Source organism: Kryptolebias marmoratus, linkage group LG1 (genome assembly GCF_001649575.2).
Source record: "Kryptolebias marmoratus isolate JLee-2015 linkage group LG1, ASM164957v2, whole genome shotgun sequence".
Lineage (NCBI taxonomy): Eukaryota > Metazoa > Chordata > Actinopteri > Cyprinodontiformes > Rivulidae > Kryptolebias > Kryptolebias marmoratus.
The window spans coordinates 23,464,080-23,490,271 of NC_051430.1; the positions used below are offsets into that span (position 1 = coordinate 23,464,080).

Below are 26,192 nucleotides of genomic sequence, written 5' to 3' on the forward strand. Positions count from 1 at the left end.
GTCCTGACAAAAATAGAAATGCACAGACAGGAGGAGACATTAAAAAATAAATAAGAGCACAAGATTTACTTTAAAAAAGAGCAGTGGTAAAATGCTATATTTAAAGACGTTGCCATGATGTTGACGTGAGTTCGCTGTTGCGTCATCACCATGGCGACCGCTGACAGTTTCGCGCTAACTAAAAACATCAATTAATTAAAAAAAAGCTTATTCTTAAAGCGCTGTTTGGCTCCAAAGATGCACGTCTCTTTTTATTATTTAAGACTTAACGGCACATTAGCTGGCTATAAAGTAACCCAAGGGGGCCTTAAACGAGACTATTTCTGAGTAAAAAATGTGATTTTTGCGCAAAAACATCTGCGCAAGCCCACAGCCAGGGACGGGCAGACCCTTTAAACTGCATGCGAGCACATTTTCGACCGCCAACCATAAGGATGAAGTGAACTTTTGGCTAAAGTTGAGCCACCCTTTCATCCTTTCGGGGTTAATAAACACGTAAAAAGTTGGTAACGTGGCGTGAGTTTGAGACAATACGGGGAATAAAAGTTGGCACGGTTTGCACAGCATACTCACGTTCTCCGTTATCTCGGACGGGCACCCACCGCAGCACGACGACTAACCACCGAGTTGGACTTCGCATAACGGAAATGTGTCTAGAAGCGTCTAAAAAAAGGGAAAAAAGTAGCGTCTAGACGTCGTCGAGGGGCAGAAGAAAGTGGACTTCGGCGGAAAAGGTGCAGTTTGAAAAGCCCTTCGCTTTCTCTCTCATGGTGACTGCACGCGCCTGGTCCTCCGCAGAACAGAAAGAGGAAATAAAACTTTCAGCCACCAACTTGACGCGGAAAAAAAGAGGCTACTGCTCATTTCCGCTGTCAAAAAAAAAATAAAAAAATGCCGCCGTCCAAGCGAGTCAGTAGAAGCGCTGTCAAGATGGCGGAAATACAAATCACCACTTCCGGTTATAAGATTATGGAATTTAAAAATAAGAGCCCAACGTCTACTCTTGTCGAGCGTGGCAGTTTCCGATGGCAAAATTTTCTGTCCATCCTTGGATTAACTTGAAAGAAACACGGTAAAAAGAAAAAAATAAATAGTTCTCCACCCTGATATACCCTCTAAATTACCGCTGTGCTCGCAAAATGAGTCACAACTGAGTCATTATTTTCAAATTCTCCATTTCAAAAGCTTCAAAAAGATACACAGTTTGTTGAAAAATGGCGACTCGTCGCCTGGCAACAAGCTGGTTTTGTAAAGGAGAGTGTCTCTTTGAAAACTGGACTTTTATTTGCTTTAAAAAATGCTATCCGAGCCATATTTTCAGGTAGGGGGAATGCCTAAGCTTCACAATGACATTATACAAAGGGATTATGAGGGTTAAAAGACAAAGCATTATTTCTGAATTTATACCTGTTGGAAAAACTTTGATTTAGATGTACATTCGGAAGATTAGATGGCGTTTTATGAACTAGGTTATGAACAGCAAAAATCAATGATTTCTTTTATTTTGAACTGCAGCCTGGGCTCATTTTGACATATTTTTTAAACACGGGTCACATTTTCCAATTTGAAAAGCCAAACGTTTCCAGACTGAGATTTTCAGACGTTTCAGTCAACTTTTGGGTTGTTTTTTAAATGTGAAAACATCAATCAATTTCCTGTAATTTCCTGCTTTTACAGTAAACACTCATCCAGACCTGTACTGTTTAATAAAAGGTGAATTTTGAACCAGCATTTAGTTACATGATCTGATTTCGCACTGCAGTGAGGTGTGTCTGCAGGTTCTCACACAGCCAGACATTAGAGTGTTTCAGTGAAATACTGTGACATTCAGCAGTTTTGCACGAATGGGGGGTTCAAATGTGATTTTACTTTGAAAGTCCAGGACAGGAAGTAGATCCTCTATTGTTTTGCTGTTCAGCCTGAAACTCAAGAACAGAATGTGCAAGACGCAGAAACTCTTCAGACTCAAGCTACAAGTGTTCGCTGACTCTAGTTGTCGGTTTATGAGTTATATAGCCTTGTTGGTGTTTTATGGCACAATAAAGTAATATAAATATGATTACTCTCTTTTAATCCCTTCAGCAGACATGTCAGCCCACCCAGGCTCTGGGGTGTCGCATCTCCTGCAACTAGAAACATATCCATAAAGTGTCGTCTGGAAGGTCATTTAGTTACTCTTTAACATCAGGGAGATTTATTTTGTTGTCTTATAAAATTAAAGCCCTCTTAAGATTACTGATGTTCCTTGGGTCTTGTGTCAACTGTTTACACGAGGACACATCTACCTGTCTCCACAGGTGTGAGGCGCTGATAGCCCCGGAGGTCAAAAGGCAAACATGGAAACTTTTGTTGCACAGCGACCCCTGGTGAAACAAAAGCAGCATAACACCAGGAATGTTTGCATGACACCAGACCTCCGGAGTGCATCAAGGGTCTGAAACCTGTGGCTCCTTGTAGCTTTTACATGGAGATGATTTTTTTAAAATATATATTTAGAACCACAACAGGAAAAAAGCTACCTGCAGCAGTTCTCTTTGTCCAGGCTTCTGCAAAAAATGTGCCTAAAATGTCTGAGGCAAAATGAGACCATTGGGACAGTAAACAAACATATCAGTCAGTAGTTTTTTTTAGCCAGTTTAGCGCTTCATTAACTTGACTTACAGCCGTACAATTTGTTTGTTTTTTTCTCCAAAATCCACTGGGGAAATTAAACATTTTTAACACATTTGCAGCTACGGCGGAAAAGGAGGAATAGCAGTTTTACAAACGTAATTCCACGTTACGAGTTATAGGAATCAGGCATTCTGCAACTGAGACTAATGACAATTAGATGGGAAGGCTTGTCTTTAATAAAGAAAACATTATAAAAGTTAAACTAAATGCATATTAGTAGAGAAAATCCAACATGCTGCAATCATATATGAAACTGTCCTAATATGTACATAGTCGAGTAACTTACCAGGATCAAAAGTAATTTATTATTTCAAAGTACTTGCTGTAAGACTCTTCTATAATTCACTGGTTAAATTTAATCAAAGGAGGCAATATGTTGCTTTCCCTTTCTTTAAAATGTAAAAATACTGATAAAAGTCAAAGTTTATTTTAGTTCTCTAATTTCAGAATGTAACAAATCAGTTTTTTATTTATAGTATTCATATACAACTTAATATAGAGTTGCATTGATTCAGTTTTGGGCTATATTTCAGTCTTCAGATAAGTTTTGTGCCTCTGGACAAAATGTTTTACTATATTTCTGTTTTAACTGTAAAATTTGCAGAGCCCTGATTTAGCTGAAGAGAAAAAAAAACGAACAGAATATTTCTACACTTCAAGCCAGCATGGTTTAGACTGATGAAACTTAGATCTTTATCATGTAAAAAATGTTTATTGAGTGGTTTACACAAAAAAAACATTGTCATGTACCATAATAGAACATTGCGTTATTGCTCATTCGATTTAATACACTCAATGTGTACTGTAACACTGAAATATGCTACTAAAATCATAGACATTTATTTTAAAAAATGTTAATTGTGCATTTCTCTTTTTCACAACATTCACAACTTCCTTAAGTCTGTGATTACAATAACATACGTCTGGAAAACAAAACAGCAATAATACGATCATTCATGTCAACATTATTGTAGATATTGTGGTTTTAAACAACCTCTTCCTCCTGTCGTGGAGCGTATAACAGTAATGATAGCGCTGATTAAAAGCTGAGTCATTGTCAAAAAGTGATTGCACTTAAATGATCCTTTGGCAAAAGAGGGAGGGGGGATTAAAAATGGATTAAGATGAGTTTTGTAGATTAAGAAAATAAAAATCAACGTCATGTTCTAAAGAAAACATAAGGCACGTTATAAAAATCAAACGTTATGAGTGAATCATTTTAGATTGTGACGACTGTTACTGATATTTTCCAACATGGAATAGCAAATATTCAAACCTAAAACAACAGGTTAGATGTTCAAAAACAGTATACTCCTTTAGCAACACTCAGGTTAAAATTGTTAGAAAAAAAAAAAAAATCTAAACGAGCGATCGGTTTGGTTAGAACGATTGCATAAAATGAAACTATCAGCCTGATTCACGAGTCGCCTCCTTTTGAGGAATCCAACAACTAAGTGACGAGCACCCTTATAACGCAGCATTATCTGGCTGCTGGGACACATCGGCTAAAAATAAAGGATGTCTCGCTTGAAACGCGCCACCGCCAGGGTCCCCGCTGACCGTCGACTGGACGCTCTGATGTCAGCGACCATGAGGAAACTGAGGAGAAACTGGAGGAGTTTTCTCTAACATCTCGTTGCATTTCCCCTCATGTTACTACTTCAACGTGTTGATGTTAAGGTGGTTTTAAGTCACGGGAAACTAAGGCTGATCGACCTAATTGTAAAAACAGTTTGCCCTCTGATGTAACGCGCATCGATTGGAACAAAAGAAATCAGATGAAACGCCTCGGACAGCACCAACCTGAGTCATGTGGATTTACCTTCTCCTATAATCCATAACAGAGAACCTGGGCTTTTCTTTCATTTAAAATACTTAGCTGGGCTTATTAAACTTAAGTAGCCATCGTTTACCTTTGTGTGTTTCCAGGACCTAAGTAAATGACTGCATGCACAATTTACAGTAATTAAAATGCCCCGAATTGATCGCACAAGCACATGTGGCAGCTTAAAGGGCAGAAAAGCTGAACACTGGCAATTACTGCTTCTTTTTATTTGCCAAATTTAATATTTTATATGACCACTGGAGGCTGAGTTTCTGTAAGGAAAACTGAAACGGATGAACATTTTAAGTAGTGTGTTATTATTATTTTTAGGTCTTATTAGAAAGTGTTGAAAGAGCATATTTTGTTTCTTTAGTCTGGAAAAACTATAGTGTTGAATTTTAAGACTGATTGATTCACCAGTGCCACTCAGGATGTGAAAGTGGTCTCAAAATGTTCGCCTTCTTAACAATAAGACTGAGATTTGCAGTTGCGTGTCTTTGTCGTCCTGTTGGTAACGTTCAGAAAGCACTGCCCGAATGATCAGAAAGGAATGGCTGAGCTGTGGGTCAGTTTACTGGCTCTGTAGCCACTGCTCTCTCACTTCCATGACCTCTCTGCCGTACCACTCGTGGAGTTTGGAGAAGCAGCCGGTGCCGGGGGAGACCGGGGTCTCCAGCGACGCTCCGATCCTCCGCGGCGGCACAGGTGGAGCCCTCGCGCCATCTGCCCCGCAGCCAATCGCGATCCCGGAGTCTGCGCTGCCCTCCCAGGCGGCGCAGGACGACGCCCCCTCAGTGAACCCGTTAGCCAAGGCAGCTGCTGGTTTACTCCATGCTACTCCGTTCTCCCTGGAGCTCCCGGGGAAGAGCTGCACCTCATCCTGGAGGCCCTTCTGGGCAGAGAAGAGCGCCGTCATGGAGGGGGTGCTCGATGAAGATGAAAGGGACGATAAAGACGAGGAGGACAAGGACGCTCCGGACTTGGGCCGTGCTATCTGATTTCTCCGGGAAGGCTTGGGCCTGCCCTGCTGACCTCCTGCCGCCTCCTGGATCTCCTCCAGTTGTCTCTCCAGCTCCTTCACCACCAGTCTCATGTAGTCGAAACTGGCCCTCGACAGCGCCTTCACCCACGACTCCATGGCCGCGTGGTTCTCGGCCGCCATCTTGTACACCCGCGCCTTGGCGCAGTCAAACTTGATGGCGAAGGCAAACTCCTCGGCTGACTCACACAGCTCCACTGTGCACCCCTCGAGAACGATGACGCCGATGGGCTCCCGGCTGTCTCGCTCCTCGAAGTAGAAGAGCATGTTGCCCTTCAGGATGAACCAACGCCGGTGGTAAGCGGTGTTGCGCTCGCCCTTCTTGAACAGGAAGCCCGTCTTGTCCGGTGGAGTGTCACAGGTGGCGTAGTGCGCCACACTGCGCTCGTTCAGCTTCATCTTCCCCCCCCCTGAAAATCTACCTGGAACATCAAACATAAAACTGGTTATCTGAACTGTGAGAAATGGTGCAGGTTGAAAGAGTTTACTCTAGTAGATTTTCAGATATATTCTAAATGCGGGTATGCACTGAATGTAAACAAAACACTCGGCTGAATCTGCTGAAAACCACGTGGAAGCTTGAGTTAGGCTGATTGTAGTTGGTTGTATTTTATACACTGGTTATATTTTTGCAGGAAAAAAAATGGATGAAATATATTGTTTTCAAGTTTAAAACAACAACACTGCATCTGCCTGCTTCACCTAACAAATCTGAGCCCAAATACGTCAAAAATTTTCAGACAAATCATCTTAAACAGCTCTCCTCTGTTGACCCGTTTTCAGTCACTTGGGCTGTTTTTTGTTGGGTTGGTGAGAAGCAGCTGTTTGCAAATTTTCTTTACAAGTTTTTACTAAATGCCATGTTAACCACTGATACGGGAAATAGAGGTGTGCCGGTTTTGTTTCCTGCTTTTCTAACTTGTGTTTCGACCCTTAAATTCCTCCGGGTGCCGTGAGAGTCTGTAGCTCTTTCCTTCCAGCAACGTTTTTTTATAGCTCGAAGTTTTAAGCAGTTCAAAGCCTCGACAGTCAGACTTGCACGTCAGGTGCTAGAAAGTTGACAGATTCAGCGTAAAACATTCCTAAAAGTCTTTTCACCTCATNCTCCCTATGTAATATGATGCCAAACTGTTTACTTTCATTTTACCCGTCACACACAGACAGAGACATGTTTGGACCTTTAAAGTTTAGCCTCTCCTGCTGAGTTAGCTGCTAATCCAATTCCACTGGGTTAAGAATAACAAATAAACCTTCCAAATCCTGGTGTAACCTGTCTAAGTCGTGTTTATAAAGGGCTGCGACAGTCATCAACCTACCTTGGTGAAAAGCTGTCAGTGAACCGATAAAGGAGGTTTTTAAACTTACGTGTTTATCTCATATCCAGCTGTCATCCATCCAGTGTTCCCAGCATCACATCTGGATCCCTCACCTCCTTCTACCTCCTCAAAGAAAAAGATAAATCCGATCAGTGTCAGACACTAATTTTCACCCACCTGGTCGCATCAGGGATGAGGAGCTGAGGGTCCAGCTTCAGGCACATTTGAGGGCAAAGCGTTCACATTTAGCTCTTTTATTCCCCACCTCTGCTTTGCTAATCGCGTCTGGGTGAAATGATTCAGCCTCCAGCAGGCTGATAGTAGGTCACAGGGCTTTTACACATCAGCACTTTCCGAGAACTCGTTTCTTGCCAAACAAACAGTTTTACTCACATAAGCAAAAAAAAAACAACAAAAAAACTCCAAAAAGGAGTAGCTATTCCGCGTAGCCAACAGAGCTATTTTAGCCACTTTATTGGACACAAATATGCGCCCAGCTTTTTAGTATTTACTCTTTACAGCGGGGCTCGTGAATTATAAAACCAGAGTGAGAACAAACTGGGTGTACCTGAGTGTAAAACGACTACCTTTGCCCGCTTCGTAAGCTCCCGTTTTATTTATTTTACTTCGAGTTCTTCTTCGTCTTTTTTTTCCTCCCTTCTTTCTTTCTTTCCTATCACGTGACCGAAAAGCAGGGGTGCGCTTGCTGTGTGCAAAGTGAACATCTCAAGTGGGCGGAGTCATCTCAGGAATTCCGCTGCCCGCCGTAATAAAAAGCCTTTTATCCGGATAAGAGGTGACATAAAATACGCACGCCTCGTCTTTGCCCTTGGAAATGTGGATTTTTTGGGGAACATCTGTCTGCTTCAACGCCTTCATGGAAGAATCAGGGATTTATTTCCACCTTAAACCGTGTCTTAACTAGTCTTTAGCTTCAACAATTTAACCTGGTTTTATCTAAAATGGATACGTTTGAATTTGGTGGGTGATTTTATGTTCCAGACCTGAACTTATTTGGTTTAATCAGGTCAGGATTAAGCAGGATGTTGGCCCTTGAATTAGAGCCACTTTTAGGGGCCCTAATGACTTTTTTTAAACTATAAAAACCTGTAAACATCTGAAATTCTTTCAAAAAACCTGCATTGTTAGTTATCTTAACCACTGTGGCGCAAACCACAAGGGCTTTCTATTTAAGCCAAAAACATAAAGTATATTTTTCTGCATCATCAGCAAATCAAGAGGAAGATTTACGACCATTATGGCTCAAAATGATGCAAACTAAAATTATTTAGCAAAACTAGTCGTATTCCATTTACTTTAAAACTGTAAAAAGTCATACACACTGGTTGCAGTTGCTCAAAGACTTCAATTACTCTTATGTTTATATAAATATATTAAAAGTACAGAGGTTTTTGAAAAGTGTTTTCAGACTTATTAGTTAATCTCCCCAATATTAATGTGTTTAAATAGTTAAGAAATCCATAGCCCTAAAACAAACAAAAAAAAAGCATTTTTATGGTTGATGTAATAACGAATTTCTAAAATTTACAGTAAATCATTTTATGCGGAGCAGCTTTTCTTGCATTTATGGTAATTCCCACATCTGGTTTGCGTTTCTCTCTGCGTCTTTCTACAGATAAATTTATTTATTCTGGACTTTTACCAAAGAAAACAATCTGTCGGTGGACCTCATTGAACTTTAATTGAAGACCACTGTTGTAGTTGTTCAATTGTTGCCTTGAATTTTTATTTTTTTTCTGAGTTGCTCTACATTTCTGTCTTTGAATCACTTTTTTTCCTCACGTGTTCTTGAAGTTACAGGCCTTTTTCTACAAACTGCACATTAGTAGAAAATATAATGCGGCTTTTTTTGCTGTTAGTAATGAGCAGAGTCACTAGAAACACAGCTGTACAACAACAACACTTCTGCCTGGAGTTGAACAATCTGCTCAAGGGCAACAAGGCAGAGTTAAACATGTATTTTCTTCTCTCTTTCTCTGTAGATTTCACAGCAGATTCCTTCCAGTTCTTGGGTTTGAACTCATGATATTTCATTCTTAAAACTGCTCCTTTGTCCTTTAGGCGGTTACTGCAGCCTGTCATGGTCTTTGTGACCAACAAGCCAGCACGACTTTGTCAAAACATCTTCTCCGGGCACTTTGTGGCCTCTAGCGTTGCCATTTTCCTTTCTCATCGCGCTAATCTTCAAATAACAGATGCAGCAGCTGACGCCATGTACTGTAGTTTTTATTTTTCTTCTTTTTTTGTTTCCAGAACCATTTGCTTGCACTGCTTTTGGCGACTTAGATGAAGTGCAGCTTTCCTGCAGCCGGTTTTAATTTTCTCTGTTTGGTAAAAGTCATGACGCCGTAAAAAAAAGACCCGTCGACAAACCAAGGATCAACACTGGAATCGTTGTTTAAAATAGACACAAACACCAGTACTGGGTGCAAAGTGTTTACTGCCCACAGGTTAGTTCCAAAAAGTTTGTGAACACACAACGAAACATCACCGCCAGCTTTCCAGACGTTCCAGTCGTCTTTCTAGCCATGAATTCAGTCTGTGTCCACTGAGAAGGAAGAGGTGGAGTTTACGCGTGTGGCGGTTCAAATCTGAGCCAGGTGAGATGCTTTATGTTCACTTCTTTCACTTTTCACCTGCAAACGTTTCCTCCAACTCACTATTTCCCACTGTGGATGCTCTGAATTTGACTCTTTTCATCAGCTAAATGAGGAAGACTAATATTTTAGAATCAATTTGCTGCAGTTCATTGGAAATTAGATTTTTATTTCTATTATTTTTTTGAGTTTGCAGGATTACCCTGATGAACACTTAATGAGAAAATCAGAAAGACCGTCTTAGATATACAGTGGGTTGCAAAAGTGTTCACCTGTCTTGATAATCTTTCTAATTTGTTGCCTTACAACCTGCAATTTATTAAATTACAAGCAATAATTCTCCCAAAATACTCCAGATAATTTAGATTAAATGGGGGAAAAACTGTTTAAAATAATTGCTAAAACTATAAAACTGAGTGCATGTCTCTATAAACCCCCACTATTACCTTCAGAAGCCACGTAATTAGCTAAATAAGATCCACCTGCGGGGAATCTGAGGGTCAAATGACCTGAATCTGTCGTAACAGCCACCGGTCCAACACCTCTAACGGCCTTTTCCAACGGGCTCGGCTCGGCGCGGGTTCAGAGTCTTCCCACCGGTTGATCCCACCCACTTTTCAGCTCGCTTCTTAGTGGCGATATCAGCTGAGGTTCCAAGCGAGCCGAGTCAAGCGGGAGATTTTAAGTCAGCCAAACTTGATTGGCCAGAGAGAGCGACGCCAATCGTGAGAGTAAATCCTTCACAAGACACCCGCCACTTTTAAAAACCTTGGAACCACAGCATTAGTTTTTGCTGTTTACTTTAAAACAAATATATATAATATAAAATGGCACCCACATAAACCAACACTGTGGTGCTATGAGGAGGTGCAGATGTTTCAGTGCCTGTTGGCTGACTACAGAATCCAGAGGGAGTTGGACCAACGGGACTATTTATGGGCTCCAACAGACAGAGAGAAGGTGGTATCGACTTGGCCACGCCATTTTTGGAAACTGTGGCAGAGGACAGTGAGTGTTTTTTGACTTTATTTCACTTATTTATCCATTGGTGGTAAGCTCCGTGGAGGAGTCGTATCGTAGTGAGACTGGACAATCAAAAAAGTGGCTCAGATAATAAGAGACACCACCAAGCAAGAGACCATGCGTGTTAGAGACAACATTGTGGATAAGTAAAGATCAAGGTTGATTTGTAAAAAGAAATGTCCTAAACCCTGAACATCCCACGCAGTTCCATTAAATCCTTTATTAGGAATCAGGAAGATGATGCCACCACAGCAAACCTGCCACGAAAGGGTAGAAACTCACAGACCACATAAGGAGGGCAATAATCAGAGAAACATCCAGGAGACCAAAGATAACCCTGATGGAGCTGAGCTGCTTTCCTGTAGAGATGGGAGGATCTGTCCGTAAGACAAGTTTAGGTTGCAAAGAGCTGGGACTCATGGAAGAGTGACCAATTTAAAAATATTAATAATTAATTTCTTTCCCAAACAGATGGAAGAAGGTGATGTGGTTGGATGAGACCAAACTTGAACTTCTAAACCATCAAGAAGAACAACATGCCTGAGACAAATCTTCCATCTCTCGTCAAGCTGAGAACACCGTTCCAAAATATAAAGAAAGTCTTGAGAGGACCCCACCTCTGGAGCAGTCCAGAGATTTGAGACTTGGATGGAGGTGTGGAGGTTTTGAGCCACCTGCCCTCATGTTCGGTCTGTATTTCTGGGTCCTCACTCACCAAACCTGACAGGAAGTTCACCTTAAAACGTGCTGCTGAAGCAACACTCCGGTGGTTTAAGGAGAAACTGATAAATCTCTTGGAACGGTCCGGTCAAAGCCCCAAGCCTCAGTCCAACTGAGAATCTCTGGTTTGATTTAAAGGTTTCTGTTCACAAGCAGCACCCATCCGATCTGAAGGAGCTGTAGCTGTTTGGTCATGAGAAAAGGACAGATATTTCAGTGGTTAAATGGATCAAAATCAGACGTATCTGAAGACACTAGCTGCTGCAAAAAGCCGGCAACACAAAGTATTGCGTTTTGAGGGGAGATTACATATGCACACACTTTATATTTTGATTTAAACAAGCTGTTCCTTATTTGACTTTATTAATCTGAAGTATTTTTAATAGAGTTATTGCTTTTAATCAAATTGAAAATCTGCCTGAATTCCAGGCAGTAAGGCAACAACGCAGGAAAAAAATACCAAGAGGAATGAATACTTTTGCAAGGCACTATGTATGCTTTCGAAAGCAGAGCCCCCTGCACATTGAACGCACCAACAGACAGCCTCTTCACAGAAATGCATAGAAAAACACAGTGATAGCAGGACAAAGTGAAGAGTCAGTCATGCATTCATGTCCCCCTTCTGATAAAGCACAACAAGTATTTGGTTTACTCCACTTTCCTTCTCCATCTTGCTTCCTTTGCTAACAAAGTACACCATTCAGTAAAGTTTCTTGCAGTGTTTTTTTTTATCCATACAAATATTTTTTTTTCTGTATATATAAACAACTCTTCCTACTCTGTCCTGCTAAAAAAGTACTTTTAGGGAATGTCATTTGTTTTTTCGAAAAAAACCTCTCAGTCATCCAACATAATATCAAAAATATCCTCTTTTTAAATGTTAAAGTCTCTGTAGAAAAACGCCTGAAATATATTGATATCAAACATGTACATGTATAGTTGTATACAAATAAAATTTGATGCAAATTATTACTTCTTCGTTAACGCCTTAAAGCTGTAACTATGCCAACACTGTGAAATATGCTTGAATGAATGGCACAAGAGTTGAGCAAAGAGATGAACAATGAGCGTCTGGACACAGATCAGTGACCACATCGTCATTCATTTCAGAAACATTGGTCGTGACGAAACCAGTCCGTGGTGGTGATGTGGCACATACCGACATAATATTATTTTCTCCTTATCTGCAGTCCAGCAGAGCAGCATTTTTGCTCACAGGCAGACCTATAGAGCTATCCACACACAATTACAATTCTTAAAAGGCAAATTCCATCGGTTGAGTGGAGCTATTGATTTCCATCTGAGTATGCACAGACCGAAAGTCTATATAGACATCAATCAAATACTGGCTGACATCATTTCACCCCATCTGGTGCCGCTTCATCTAAACTCGCCTCGTTACTTTTGATAATTGGGTTTCAGCAGAATTCCAATCTTTAATTCAGCCATTTATAAAAACAAACATATCACCACCGCAGCAACACAGTCATCTGTTAGCTCTTATGGACAGTGACTAGCCTTCTTTTTGACTGTTTGATTGTGACTTGCACGCCTGTGCCTGAAGGTTGTTTAGTGCTCAGAGTGGGAGCATTGTCTCCTGTCGGTTGGAAGCCATTAGCACTTTCAGGGAGAGAAGGCTGATGTTTTGGCTCGGGTCTGGCTCCTCCCTCCCCGATCAACTGGGGTCGATTAGCGTACGGCGCGAGCCTCCCTTCCTCTCGAAGCTCGAGCATCTCAATGGGCCCTGCAGAGGAGGAAACAACAGGAAATACGATAATGTGAATATCTGACTGCGCAGAGACTTGCCAGTCGCAGCTCCAACTGCCTCTATAGAGGAGAAATGAAAGGACTCATCGCCCAGACACAAGCACCTAGCAACACTTACGGAAGTCTTTAAAGTGAATAGGACTAAACTGTCTGACACATTTTCAGATGAGTTGAAAAAGCTTTTTTTTTGCTCTGAATCGCCAATTGTCTCACCTTGCGTCGCCTCTTTGGGAGCTGCATTTTTTTTCTCTTTTTTTTGCTGTTTCTTGGCGTACTCCGGTGGTAAGTTAGTGAGAAGAGGACCCCATCTGGGCTATCTTTGCTCTTCCAGATTTGATCCGGTCGTCGAGACATTGTTTACCTCTCCAGAACATGGAGCAGCTGATGCCCTGACGTTTTAGCAGATTTCAAAGTGGGCGTGAAAAGCTCAAATTAGCCGAGCTTCACTAGCAAATCTTTCGAAGTTTCAGTGAACCATCATGGCCTTTGATTTTGTCTTGCACACATGGCTGCATGGGTGCGCAATTACTGTCTTTTTGTACCGATTCACCTTTAAACGCATACATATGCATCCTTTTAACACTAGGCACAATCGTTGCAGCGAAACACACATGCCCACTCACGTTCCCACATCATGACTTTATCTGAGTCACGGAGAAGGAGGCAACGAGACGAGCCAGCATTCACTCCTAGCCTGCGCCGCATTTGCGTCTTAAAAGGAGCTGGTGTTTGTCTGATTCCATTCTGTGCTCTAACGAACCTTGGAGACAGTATCTCAGCTACAGACGCAAGGCCCCCCTGGCACGCAGCACCAAAATTATTTGTTTTGTTTGGTTTCATGCTTCCTCGTAACATTTTTATTTTCAGTAATTATAATGAAATGTAGCTTATTGAGACAAACAAAAATCAAAGCAAACGATGCATGCAGAGCAAGCATGAGCAAACAGGCAACCGTGTCTCTCAGCAGACAATCGCCACCAGCAATCAGACTGAGAAACAACCGCTAATTAATATTCGCTGGCAAAATGTGTATATCTCTCTCACTCGCTCTCTCTCTCTCTTACTACTGAGTTTTATTTCTCGCTGTGTGCTTGCCAGGTTGGAAAATCTGATGAAGACAATACGGGGAGTAGAAGCATTACAACGACGCACTTTTACAAAAGAGCATCTACAAATGTTACTGCAGCAATCAGTCGTTCTGATCAGAGAGACTGTGAGGGAATTCAGGAAGCGGCGTGTTAACTCCTGACGAAATAAGATGTTCAAGTAAAAGCTGTAAACAGATAAGTGGACGTTTAACCACCAAAACGTTTTCTCAGCCACAAAACTTCATTTGTGATTTTAAGGTAAGGCCGGTGAGGCTGCTCAGGCTCTGAAAAGACAAGTAATTAGCATTTCTTGGTTAAACATACAGCGCTGAACTGCTGCCAGTGGTGTTTGCTGTACAAAGTGCTATTTTTTTTTTTTTTTTAATAATAGCAACCTCACCCACGTGGATATTGAGATGCATGTGCACAAAGAGATTGTTCTGCATACAGATGTTGCTGAGTGGGAGTGAAGCCTCAGCCAAGGAGAAGGGAAGAAAGAAACGAAGGAACAGTGCGAGCGAGCGAGCGAGCAGGCAGAGAGATAGAGCTGGGCTACAAATTAAAGCGGTGAGCTGTAGGGAGTGGGTCAGCGCGGTTGACTCAGTCCTGACTCACGACGGAGGCGGCGAAGATCCACCTCCTCCCTGCCCATTACAACTTTATCCTCAAGCCTGGAGCGTTGGAGCCCAGATAGCCTTGACAAAAACAGTGAAACCCTCCTACAGCCACGGTCAAAGGCTCGGAGGTATGAAGCTGAACAAGAACAATCTTACTGTGAGCTACGGGGGTAACTACCAATGTCTGATGAGTCAAAATATGTTGCCAATAGGAGCAAATGTTTGAACTGTTTAAGTCAAAGCTAATAAAATTAAAGGCCTAGCATTCCTTGAAGGAATGCATATCGCCCGTTGCCTTTCATGCCAGAGTTTTAGACCAAGATCATCTCATGCTGTGAATTTGGTCCAACCCTGAAAATAATGTTATACACAGTCTCATTTGTAAGACGTCTAAGAGTAGGTGTTGGAAATGACTCTCAGCTACTATAACAATGTTTTAGAACAATATTAGTAAAAATAATGGAGGTGTAGCCATTTTTGTGTTGGTTAATGTCGATTAGCTGTGGTGGTCATCTTGAATTGGACTGACTCCAAATGTTAATCGGGTGTAGCGGTACATCCAGTGATTGCTTTCAGAGGGTTTCATTTAAAATCTGTCTAGCAGTTCATTAGATATTTTGCTAACAGACAAAATGGGTTAAGTCCGAAAGTTAATGCTAAAGTTTTAAGTTTAAGCACTTGGGCTGTGTGTTGTGAATGACTCTCAGGTCAGATTTTAGCAGAACATCTGTAAAATGTATTGAATAATAGCTATTTGTTTGTTTTCTAAGGTGAGCTGGCTGTGGCGGCCATCTTAAATAAGATTGGCTTCAAAAGATAATCAGCTGTAGACGTATATCCATATTGTTTTCTGTAAGTCTCATTAAAATCCGTCAAGTAGTTTTATGAGATATTTTGCTAACAAACAGAGCTGATGCCAAATAGTTAATGGGACATTTTTAAACATACACCTTGAACAATCTGTTAGCGCTTGGAACATGTGTTGAGGATCAATCTCAGCTACTACCACACCAAAACTTAGGTCAATATCTGTAAAATTCACTGAGTTTTACGACTTATTGTTTTTTAAGGTCAGTTGGCTGTGGCAGCCACTTTAAACTGGGTTGACTCCAGAAGTAAATAAGTTGTCGATGTACATTTAATGATTACTTTGTTCAAGTTTCATTAAAATACTCCCAGTGGTTCATGAGATATTTTGCTAACAGACATGGGCAAAAACATTATTATCTTCCTTCTCCTTTTGGCGACAGTTACTTCTGTGCGTTGGAATGGGAATGCTTGGACAAACCAAACTGAAAAGTGCATACACCTTTAGTCTTTAAAAGTGTTTTTTTTTTAATCATACAATTACAGTTTGTGTGTGTCAATTTCCTCAGTTCAATAAATAGAGCATTAGCTGGTAGTGAAGTGCCATTGTAGAAAAGCTCTCAAGAACAGCATATATTAATGATATTTGCTGTATTCTACTCCATTCAGCAGTAATGTGTACATGTGTGTATGCTGCTGCTGCCAGACTCATTAGGATCCACTAATACAAGAGAAATAGAGTGACCATCAAGAAGACCCCCCCATCACATCACTGACTCCCTTTTTCTCTGCCTCTTTCTCTCAGTCCCGCACTTTTCTGGCCCCCACTACCCCAATCCAATTTCTTACCCCATCTCGTTTTTTCTCATGGCTGAATATCCACTGATCCCTAATCCAGATGCCGATTTTAGATTGGGAGGCCGGCGAGGTCGTGCATTAGATTTAGTCGTCAGCGAGTGTTATTTTAAACCTGATTTTGTCAGCCTTAACCTTCAGGCCTCCCACCCACTCAACTCCAGTGCATATTCAATGTATTGTTTTGAAACCCTCCCGCCCCGTGAGCCCACATCACTGCCCCCTCACACGTCGTTGCCTTGTTGCTCCTTCCCCTCTGTCTTTGCTTACGTTCTCTTCCGTGCTTTCCCCTCTCTGTTTATCAGAAATAAGGCGTGCAGCAGTAGTTGTGAGCTTTGTTCAGGCAAAGTTTGGAACAAAGGTTGGTACAAAGGCAGGCTGAGGCAGCGCTGTTATCTTCTGTTGTTTAATGCAGCTAATTAAGGGCATTGCTCTGAGGAAGGTGCTACTATTCTCATCTAACTCCAGGGTATGCTGTCTCCCCAAGTCTGCCAAGCTGACATGTGCTTTTATGAACACTTATACAAACACACACATGGAAACACACACACACACACGCACAAAATTCCTTGACACCCAATTTGAAAATGATTATCTACTCACACACATTGGAAACTCAAGCGTTATTAATTATACTTCCTAATAGAAGCTGATAGAGTGGGGACTACTGACTCCGAATGTAGGCTGCGATGGAACGATATACATGCTGATTTATATTTCTTTAAGGACATAAAGTGCAGCCCTTTCTCAGCTGCATTATCTCGATCCAAGGCAGAACTGATAAGCTTACTGCTCATTTTAGACTCATATAGCTGTCACAGTGGGGTGGAAGAGCGATCACAAGGAGTGGAGGACGGGTGTCTAAACAAAGGAGCCACGCTTCGAAGATTTGAAAAATGAAAATAAAAGTTGTTTTTTTTTCTTCTTGTTAGAACTTGCAGTAAAGACATCCAGCCCTCAAATCCAGAAAGCCGTGTGTCATCAAACAGATCTCTCCTTTCCCCAGTCCACCACGCCACTCTCTTTTCATTATCTCTCTCAGTCCTCCAGTCTCACTCATACATCAACAGAATGGGCCTTAGACTGGAAGGTAATGAAGGAAGAGTGAGTGGAAACTCACTTGTACCTAACCGTGCATTTACGCAAGTGTGCATGAAAATATAAACACATCTACCTGTATATGGTAACACAGTGTCTTTGATTTATCTCTGTACTCCATAAGAGCTTTTATTCCTGTATAATATAGCCATTTTACTGTATGTAGGCATCGGTGTAAGGCTCTGGATGAGGACTGAGGAAAGCAGGTTCCCAGAAGGACATGAATTAATCACAGCTTCTTCTAAGAAACAAGTTCCTGAGTTTGAGTCTCATCAGTAACAAGAGCTTCGAGAGTGACACAAACACAGCCTTACTGTTGTCAGTCATCTTTCCTAATGTTCTGTGTATTTTCCAGTCATTTATTATTCACTGTAAGGGACGCACGCGCGCACAGTTCCATAAACATGTCTCCACATGAATGCAAATAAACTTGTAAGAGGACAAACTCACAGCTATGCACCAGAGCGCTCACACAGTTGCTCTTCCTCCCTTTCTCTTCCTGACAAACGCAATCATACATGCACAAACACTCACCGCTTCCTCCTGATCTTGCTGTTTACGTCTCAGCGCCTGTGGCGATGCTTTTTTTCCCTCCATTCCACTTATTTCATCCATCCTTTTTTGTTTTCTGTTTCCCAGCCCCTCCTCTCTCTCTCTCTCTCTCTCTCTCTCTCTCTCTCTCTCTCTCTCTCTCTTTGTTTGGATAATCCAAAGTTCAACTGGAGTAGAAAACACTATTAATTATTAAAGAATGTTTAAGTAAAGAATAACAGGGACGTTTGGTGTCAAACCGTGGTGGTCGTCGATTTACGCAGGATTGTTTTGTGGGGCTTTAGGGAGGGTGTGTGAGGAGGCACACAAGGTGGAGGAGTGTTTGTTGTCGGCGGGAAACTGTGGCTGACTGAGAGCTCCCCGTTTTCCAACATCAGCTGATGAGAAAGAACGTGAGAAGGAGGAGGGGAGGAGGACGAGCAGCAGTGTATGGGACTGAGCCTTAAGTCACTCAGTTCAGCCTGTAGGTGTAGTTCCGTGTCATCTACATCATATTGGAGGTCACAGTCTGGGCAGTAGCCGTGGTACTGGACCTTCTCGCTGAAGCGGACTCTCTCGCGAGGTTCCCTGCTGGGGGCCTTGGGGCATTTGTTTTTTTCGTGGCGGAGAAGCGGCATGGGTCTTGGCAACGTAGGAACAAGACCTGATTCAGAAATCTCGCTCTCGCCAGTGATGAAGCACGGAGTGGAGGAGAACAAATCCTTGTTTGGTTTCAGTGGGAAAACCCCGCCGTTCCTCAGTAGAGATCCATTTGCCTTGGATATATTCCCTGACAGGACGAAAGTTGGATGAGGCAGATTCTTAATGTTGTGATCCTCTGCTCTCATCGAAGTGAGTCTCGGTGGCGGCAGGGGTGGGTGGGACTTCTTGAGTACAGTCAGGACTGAAGAAGGGTTGCCAAAGACCGGACTGAGGGGCACTTGTGTTTTAAAGAAGCAGTCGTCAGGGAAAACCTTCATCTTCTCCAAGCTTGATGCAGTCGTGGTGGTGGTGGTGGAGCTCGAGCTGGAGTTTAGTGTGTCCGTCTTCGAGCTGTCTGTCAGTCCGTCCTCCTCCAGCTGCAGGTCACCAGTCAGAGTGTCAATCTCGTGTACAACCTGGCAACAAGCAGAGGAAGAGCCGAGGTCAGAGTTAATAAATCTATGGGACAATGTGGCATGAGAGGATGAAATATCACCTACAATGTTCAAAAAGAACAAAAAAACATAAATAAGCAGCTGCTGTAGAATGAGAATTAAAAAATTTTAAATGGCACATTCTCGATTTATTAAAACAACCCTTAATATATTTCGACTGCAAATATTAACAGTATAAGAATTGCATTTCTACAACCCCAACCTTGAAAAAGTTGGGATGTGGTGCAAAATGTAAATAAAACAGAATGAACTGAATTGTAAATCTCATCAACTATTTTATTCATAATGAAACACAGTTAACATATCAAATGTTGAAGCAAAAAGGTACAATTTCTTAGAAAAAATAGGATAATTCTGATTATTCTGGCAGAGACACATCTCTAAAATGTTGGAACAGGGCCATGTATATCACTCTGAAGCATCCCACGTTTATTTAACAACAGTCTGTGAACACCGAGGATCTGAGGAGAGCAGCTGCTGGAGGTTTTGGAGGGAATGTTGTCCCATTTTTGTCTGATGGAGGATTCTAGCTGTTTAACAGTCCTGGGTCGTCTTTGACTGATTTTATGCTGGATGGGAGCAGATGTTCTAAAACCTGTACAGATTTCTGCATTGACGGTGCCTTTCCAGATGTGTGAGCTGCCCATGTTAGGGCACTAATGCACCCCTATACCAGCAGAGAGGCAGACTTTTGAACTGTGCAGATCACAGGTTGGATGGTCCCACTCTGGTTTGGTACAGAGGACATAGCATTTGAGGTTTCCTCAGTCCATTTCACTTTGCCTCATTTTGAATGAGCTTTAGCCCAGAGAAGACAGCAGCGTTTCTGAAAGGACTTCACATAAAGCTTATTTTTTGTCTGATAGAGCTTTAACCAGTATTTGTGGACGGCACAGTGAACTGTGTTTACAGACAGTGATCTGTGGAAGTGTTCCTGAACACGTGCAGTGATGTCCAGAACAGAACCAGACCTGTTTTTAATGCAGTGGCTCCTGAGGGCCCCAAGATCACGGCCATCCAATGATGGCTTTCAGCCTTTGAGTTCAAAGATTTCTCCAGATTCATGAAATCTTTTGATATTATCAATTTTAGATGATGGGATATTTAGTCTTCCCAATTTTCCACAGAGGAACATGATTCTGAAATTATTCCACTACTTTTAGACACAGATTTCAGAAGACCAGTGAACCCCTGCCCATCTTTACTTCTGAAAGATTCGGGTTCTAAAATACTTTTTTATACCCATTCCTCTTACTGACCTGTTGCTAACTAACCTAATTATTTTTTTTAATTGCTCCTCCAGCCATTTCTTATTTGTACCACTTACTTTTACAGCTTTTTACTGGCCCGTCTTTTTTGAGCTGAGTTTCGCAAAGCTGATATAATTTCTTAGGTTAAACATTTGATATGTTGACTGTGTCCCTTTGTGAGTAAAATATAGGTTTATGTGACTTACAAATAATTGCATTCTGTTTTAATTTACGTTTTACACATCATCCCAACTTCTTTGGAATTGGGATTGTACGATTTATAGGAAAAGTCATGAATCAAACTCTGACATAAACGATATAATGCAACAATCACATCCACCAACAGAACTTTAACACCTTCAAATTTATCCTGAAAAGGCAAGGGACTTAAAATCATTTAGTGCATAAAAAACAGTGCTAGACAAAAATTAGAGGATAGGAAAAAAACACAAAATGGACAAAATAAAGGCAACATAAAAAAAAAAATCAATAAATTGTTTGCTGGAAGATCATCACACAGAAAGATTACTGAAGTAGCAGCGTGAATCTGTTCTCCTGAAATGTTAGATAATTTACAGCACACTGCACAGTACAATTATGAGGAGGAGCGATGAATAAAACTTTAGAGCAAAAAATATTGTTGAAAACGCTCTAAAAGGGCAGCATAAATTTATATTAGGTTTTATTGGAAGAGATGAGAGGGATATACGACCAGTGCAGTGCGAGATCATTTCTGTCCTCATAGCTTGCAGACAAACTATTTATGAACGCTTAAGCAGAAATGTGATTTGTTGGCACTAAGTGGTGCGGGGAACTTTATACAGAATTACAGTCGTACAAATATATTATACTCTACCTGTAAAACAAAGCATATGGAACAATAGAATCCTTCTGGACATGATGAATAAATCAATTTTCTCCATCCATCCATCCTCTGCACACCAATCTAAGACCAAGACAAGTAAAGAACTATACAATGTTGTTTTAAACACAGAACATTATGTCACTGGCACTTTGAAGAAGGGCGTTCGTTCTCTCGCACATTTTTACGTTTGGAGCGCTCAAACAATAGCTGGAGCCCAGATAGTTTTAAATCACACGTACTTAAACATTATCCAAGCGCGGTGGATTAAATTTAATAACGGTGCCAACATCTTCTGGAAACTTAAAACTGATATTCAGTAATGTGATGCCTGTGTTCTGCAGCCATTTTAACAAGTCTGTCCAAAATATTCCCTTTGGATGAGAGATCCTTCTTGGTTCTCTTTGATGCCCAGAACTGAAGAACTGGGCGTTTTATTTATTGCTGCCTGACTATTGAGGAACCAGAAAGTCTAAAATAACTCCAATGGAAAATGGCTAAGTTTTTATGGCTGGAACTTTTTTGGTTGAAAAAAACGAGCTTACCATTCTATGAACAAACATGTATCTTATAAGATTTTAAGGAAATATCTCAAGCAGTGAGTAGAACTTTGAAAATGTGCTGTGACTGACTCTCAGCTACTACCACGCCAAATTTTAGCTCAATATCTGTAAGACTGACTGATTTATATCAATTTTTGTTTTCTAATGTTAGTTGGATGTGGCAGCCATCTTGAATTGGGTTGGCTCCAAAAGTTATTCAGCTGTAGATGTACATCCAGTGATGTTTCATTAAATTCTGTGCGTTGGTTCATGAGATATTTTGCTAACAGACATGCAGACAAACACACACACAGATATAGGCATTATCCCCCTTTGCCTTTTGGGCAATAATAACCACAACTTTTTTAACTTTACCTGATCCTGTGTGTCTATTTTTAGTTTTCGAGGCATACAACTACTACCTGTTTTAAAACATGGTGAAGGTTTAGATGTGCGCTCAAACGGTGGCTTCAGAAGAGGTTAGAAAAGAAACTGAGCGAGCGTCAGGGGAAGAAAACACAGTGAGTGACTGGAAAGAGAAGAACAGAGAAGGCAGAGAGCTAAACTCTCCACGCAGTCTTTAAATGGATAATTTGTTGGGACACACACACACACGCACACACGCGGTAATACCAGTATCCCAGTCTGCAGCCCCTGCTGTAGGCCACACAGCTTGGGCGGCTGAGCCAAGCATCTGAGCGGGGTCCAGACTCGGCTCCAGCCCCGTCTGTGAGTTCCTACAGATAACTGTGTTTCGAACGGATTAGGCCCAAACACTGGCTTTGATAGTAACACCCCCTCGAGGCTTCTGTTTAACGTGTTAGCCGTGTCAGAATAACTGATCCTCTGCACAATTTCCTGCGAGCGAAGAAAATAATAATAAAAGAAACAAGAGAGACGAAGAAGGAGGCCACAGGAGAAGACTTTGCAATAGACAGATTACGATGCCCTCTTGTTGTGGTTTGACTCTGATGCCTGCTGTAATAGACTGTAAAACTGCTGAAGAAGACAAAAGAAGCTGCACTCACTGCAATGTCACAAAGAGCGTTCAAAAAAATAAAAAAGAAGTAAGAAACAAAATCTGCAGTCGTTTTCTCATGCTGATGGTTAATAAGCTAAATTTGTGAATGGCTGCCAGATACCACAGGCGTTTGTTTACCTACAGAAACAGCCGAAGTGACTGAAAATAGGTCAACAATGACGACGTCCATGGAAGAGCTGAGTTTGATGTATCTTTACGTATTTAAGGTCAGATCTGTTGAGTCAAGTAGGCATCAGGTTGAAACAGTTAACTTACCTATCTAGAAGCTACCTAGAGCCAGGTGTGTGACTTAACCGTAGTCAGATCTTTCTCTTTTCTTTTGTGTTCATCAGCAGATTCACTCTTATGTTTCCACGTGAACGCATTCTCCAAGACCCCACGCTTGTCTGTTTCCGCCGTATGCGCCTACAGCTTCCACGTGGTTCAGCCGAGTGCTTTGTTTACATGGGGTGCGTACCCGCGTTTTAGAATTGCATGTCAATATAACTGGAAAACTGCTGGAGACATAGCTCAGGATGACCCATTTTTATGTTTGATTTCATAGTTTCAAGAGTGCCTTTAAGCTCATTTTGTAAGAAAAAAGTGGAAGCAGAGAAGGGAGGCAGCAGGAGACAGATGCTGTGTGCACTACCCCATCCATAATGTAGGAAGCAGAGGCTGTATGCAATACGATTTCATTAGACTGACAGCTTGTCGTGTTAAGGTGAAAGGTTTAGGACAGCAGCATGGATGCCTGGTGCAGAGGAATGTAAACACAAGAGCAAGTAAGACCGCAGCTTTTTTTACTTTCAAGCAAGGTGGGTGAGTGGGTTTCAGTGATTGGAATTAAGGGGATGCACTGATTTGAAGTGGCTGCAATGTCTCTATCAAAACATGTCAGAAAAGGGATCTATTAGGAACAACACATGTGCCTCCACTGACTCTTATCTGTGCATCGCAGAGTTTTAAATGGCCAGGCAGCCCTGAGAGTTTTTGATCTTCAACGGGAGCGACAGGAGAAGTCGCAGCCACGACAGAAGGCAGGGCTGATGATGACTGGCTGCCGTAATTAAGTAAACGAAACGTAATGGAAGTCAAAAAAGAAAACGCGGAGAACAGACAACATCTCCATTATCTGGTGAGAGATAATTCGCAGCAAAACAACAGCCTGCATTTAGATGATGAAATGCAATGCAAAAAGCGCTGTTCCTGGTTGAACCAACTTGTCCATTAAATATTAATTGGGATCACATTTTTTCTCACTTTCATCACGGCTTGTGAGTCAGGGGGTGGGGGGGGAAGAAGCTGTCCTGTCATTTCACACCCCACATGTGCCAAATGTCTTTCATGTTGGAGATAATGATCACATACATTAGTGGACAGGAGGGAGGCAGGAGGAGCACAATCTGTGTGTGTGTATGAGTGACTGAGTGTGTGCCATTTCCAGGCCACAGAGAGGTGGATGTCAGACTCCCATCTTCTGTCAGACCCCCCAAAAAATGCTTATAGAGCATCATATCAAAAAAGAACAGACCTACACAACGTGTTTCCAGAAAATTTACCTCTTTCAGCTCTTTGGCGACATCCTTAAGGTCTCCCAGGATGGTTTCCAGATTCTCCACGATTGTCTTGATCTCCTTTTTCACTTGCACTTTGGAGACTACTCCTTCAGCCTCCGCATTTGGTGTTCCTGACATTATTCAGTTTGTGGCACAGTCTGCGCTTTCCCCCACCCCCCCGTGTTTTTTCCCCCTCTCGCAGAGGCTCTCTCGTCAAATCCTTCGGTCGCTGAGATCCCACTCAGCCTGGAACATCTTGATTCGGTTGCCACCCCCCTCCTGCTCCTTCTCCACTTTTCTTTCCGCTGCTACATCACGGCCAGAACAAAACGAAGAAGCGGCGTTCGGGGCAACTGGGCTATATCGCCGACACTACTGGGCATGCGCAGTGGAGCGAAACGCCAGAAAAATAACGGTTGTTGAAATCTTGTGTCGCGCCGTCTGAGAAGCGGAAGGTGCCCACAGGTTTGGGAATATCCAGGCGCCTCTGTCTAAAGAAAATCAAACAACGACGCGCCAACATCTTTCGCGACAGTGGCGGGGCTCAGTTTTACATTTTCTGCGAAGCACGAATATGCGCTAAGAACTGGTTAGCTACGGTTAGAGAAGCAGATAAACTAGGCAGTTAATCCAAGCGAAGGTAACACACTCAGTACCTCCGTCTCCCGAAATACACGGTTCGGGCAGCGACACCCCCCCATAGGCGTTTTCCTGTGGGGGGGTAAAAAAAAAGAAAACCAAGAAAACTCCCCGCCAGGTTCATCCTGTCTCCATCGCTGCCTCCTCGGAGAGTCTGAGGAGCAGCAGCCAACGTCCGGGCTCAGGGAGCATCCTCGCGCGCGCTCTTTCTCTCTCCCTCCCTTCCTTTCCTCCCTCGCGCTCTCTGCTCCTTGCTGCTGGCACTTTGTTTTGCTTTTTGTTTGTCTCATTTTAGGTGTTATCATAGCGAATTTAATCGTGTTTGTCGTGCCTAAACAACTTCATTACGTTCTCACCTACCTGAAGTTAATCAAACTCAATCTACCATCCACGTGAAAGAAGAAAATAGTGATTTAATTGCGAGAATTAGCCCCCTCGACTACAGGGAAACCGTGGGAAACAGGTTTTGTTTTCCTGGTTTTATATTTTACACATATATTCACCTAAAACCTGGTGTGGTAGTAGCTGAGACTGATCCCCAACACATATTCTGAGCACTAACAGATTGCACAAGATCTGTATTGAAAATCTTGCCCTTACCCCCGTCTGGAGCAAAATATCTCATGAACCACTGCACGGATTTTAATTAAACTTTTACATTTTAGGTGTCTCTACAATTGATTAGGTTTTAGAATCAATCCAATTCAAGACAGCCACCACAATTTAAAAGAAACTTAAATCAAGCTAATATTTAACGTCATCTACACATTCTTTAAGCACTACAAGACTTGTAGTGCTTAGTTGCACAAGATATTTGTTTAACCCTCCTGTGGCCTTCAGGTCAAATTTACCCAAAGTTACAAGGGCTTCTCTTCCTCTCTTCGTGTACGAGGGCTTCAGTAGGGTTTAAATTAACCGTTGGAGTCAGTGTTGTCCGTCTGTTAAGAAAATATCTCATGAACCACTGAACTGATTTCACTGAAAGTCTCAGGAAGTCATCACTGGGTGTAAATTTACAGCGAATTAACTTTTGGAGTCAACCTCCATGGCAGCATGTTTAAAACATCCCTAATTTCTTTCTAAGTTTTCCTTAGAAGAAGACACTTTTGTAATATTTTAAATCGGCCCTAATCGGTATTTCTTCCATCACGTTTTTCCCCTTTTTTCCCCCAATCCAGTCAGACC

At 41.9% G+C, this 26,192-nt stretch overlaps 3 protein-coding genes across 10 annotated transcripts in view; all 3 read right to left on the reverse strand.

The window, feature by feature from the left end:
• sh2b3 (SH2B adaptor protein 3) overlaps positions 1-950 on the reverse strand; it is a 48,542-nt gene extending 47,592 nt beyond the window's left edge. The window contains exon 1 of one of the 2 annotated variants that reach the window (XM_017412444.3): positions 574-950. The gene's annotated coding sequence lies outside the window, so the exon portion shown is untranslated. The remainder of the gene's footprint in view (positions 1-573) is intronic. The other variant, XM_017412443.3, reaches the window with a different exon arrangement.
• Positions 951-3,369: 2,419 nt separating this feature from the next.
• Positions 3,370-8,061, reverse strand: pheta1 (PH domain containing endocytic trafficking adaptor 1). Of its 6 annotated transcripts, none has more exons than XM_037976990.1 (3): positions 7,441-8,057; positions 6,903-6,979; positions 3,370-5,959 (listed from the first exon to the last, which is right to left on the reverse strand). In XM_037976990.1, exon 3 carries the CDS (start codon positions 5,934-5,936, stop codon positions 5,070-5,072), a length of 867 nt encoding a protein of 288 aa, XP_037832918.1. In that variant the 5' UTR covers positions 5,937-5,959; positions 6,903-6,979; positions 7,441-8,057; the 3' UTR covers positions 3,370-5,069. The 6 variants fall into 6 exon arrangements, with proteins under 6 accessions (XP_037832918.1, XP_037832917.1, XP_037832916.1 ...); XM_037976989.1 differs by having other exon boundaries at positions 6,903-6,972; positions 7,422-8,057; XM_037976988.1 differs by having other exon boundaries at positions 6,903-6,976; positions 7,422-8,057.
• Positions 8,062-9,296: 1,235 nt separating this feature from the next.
• Positions 9,297-25,179, reverse strand: prr16 (proline rich 16). 2 transcript variants are annotated; one of them, XM_017412441.3, is made up of 3 exons: positions 24,372-25,179; positions 17,981-19,095; positions 9,297-12,958 (listed from the first exon to the last, which is right to left on the reverse strand). In XM_017412441.3, the coding sequence occupies exons 1-2, from the start codon at positions 24,504-24,506 to the stop codon at positions 18,232-18,234; spliced, it is 999 nt and encodes a 332-aa protein (XP_017267930.1). In that variant the 5' UTR covers positions 24,507-25,179; the 3' UTR covers positions 9,297-12,958; positions 17,981-18,231. The 2 variants fall into 2 exon arrangements, with proteins under 2 accessions (XP_017267930.1, XP_024860856.1); XM_025005088.2 differs by lacking the exon at positions 24,372-25,179 and adding an exon at positions 21,241-21,326.
• Positions 25,180-26,192: the final 1,013 nt, after the last annotated feature.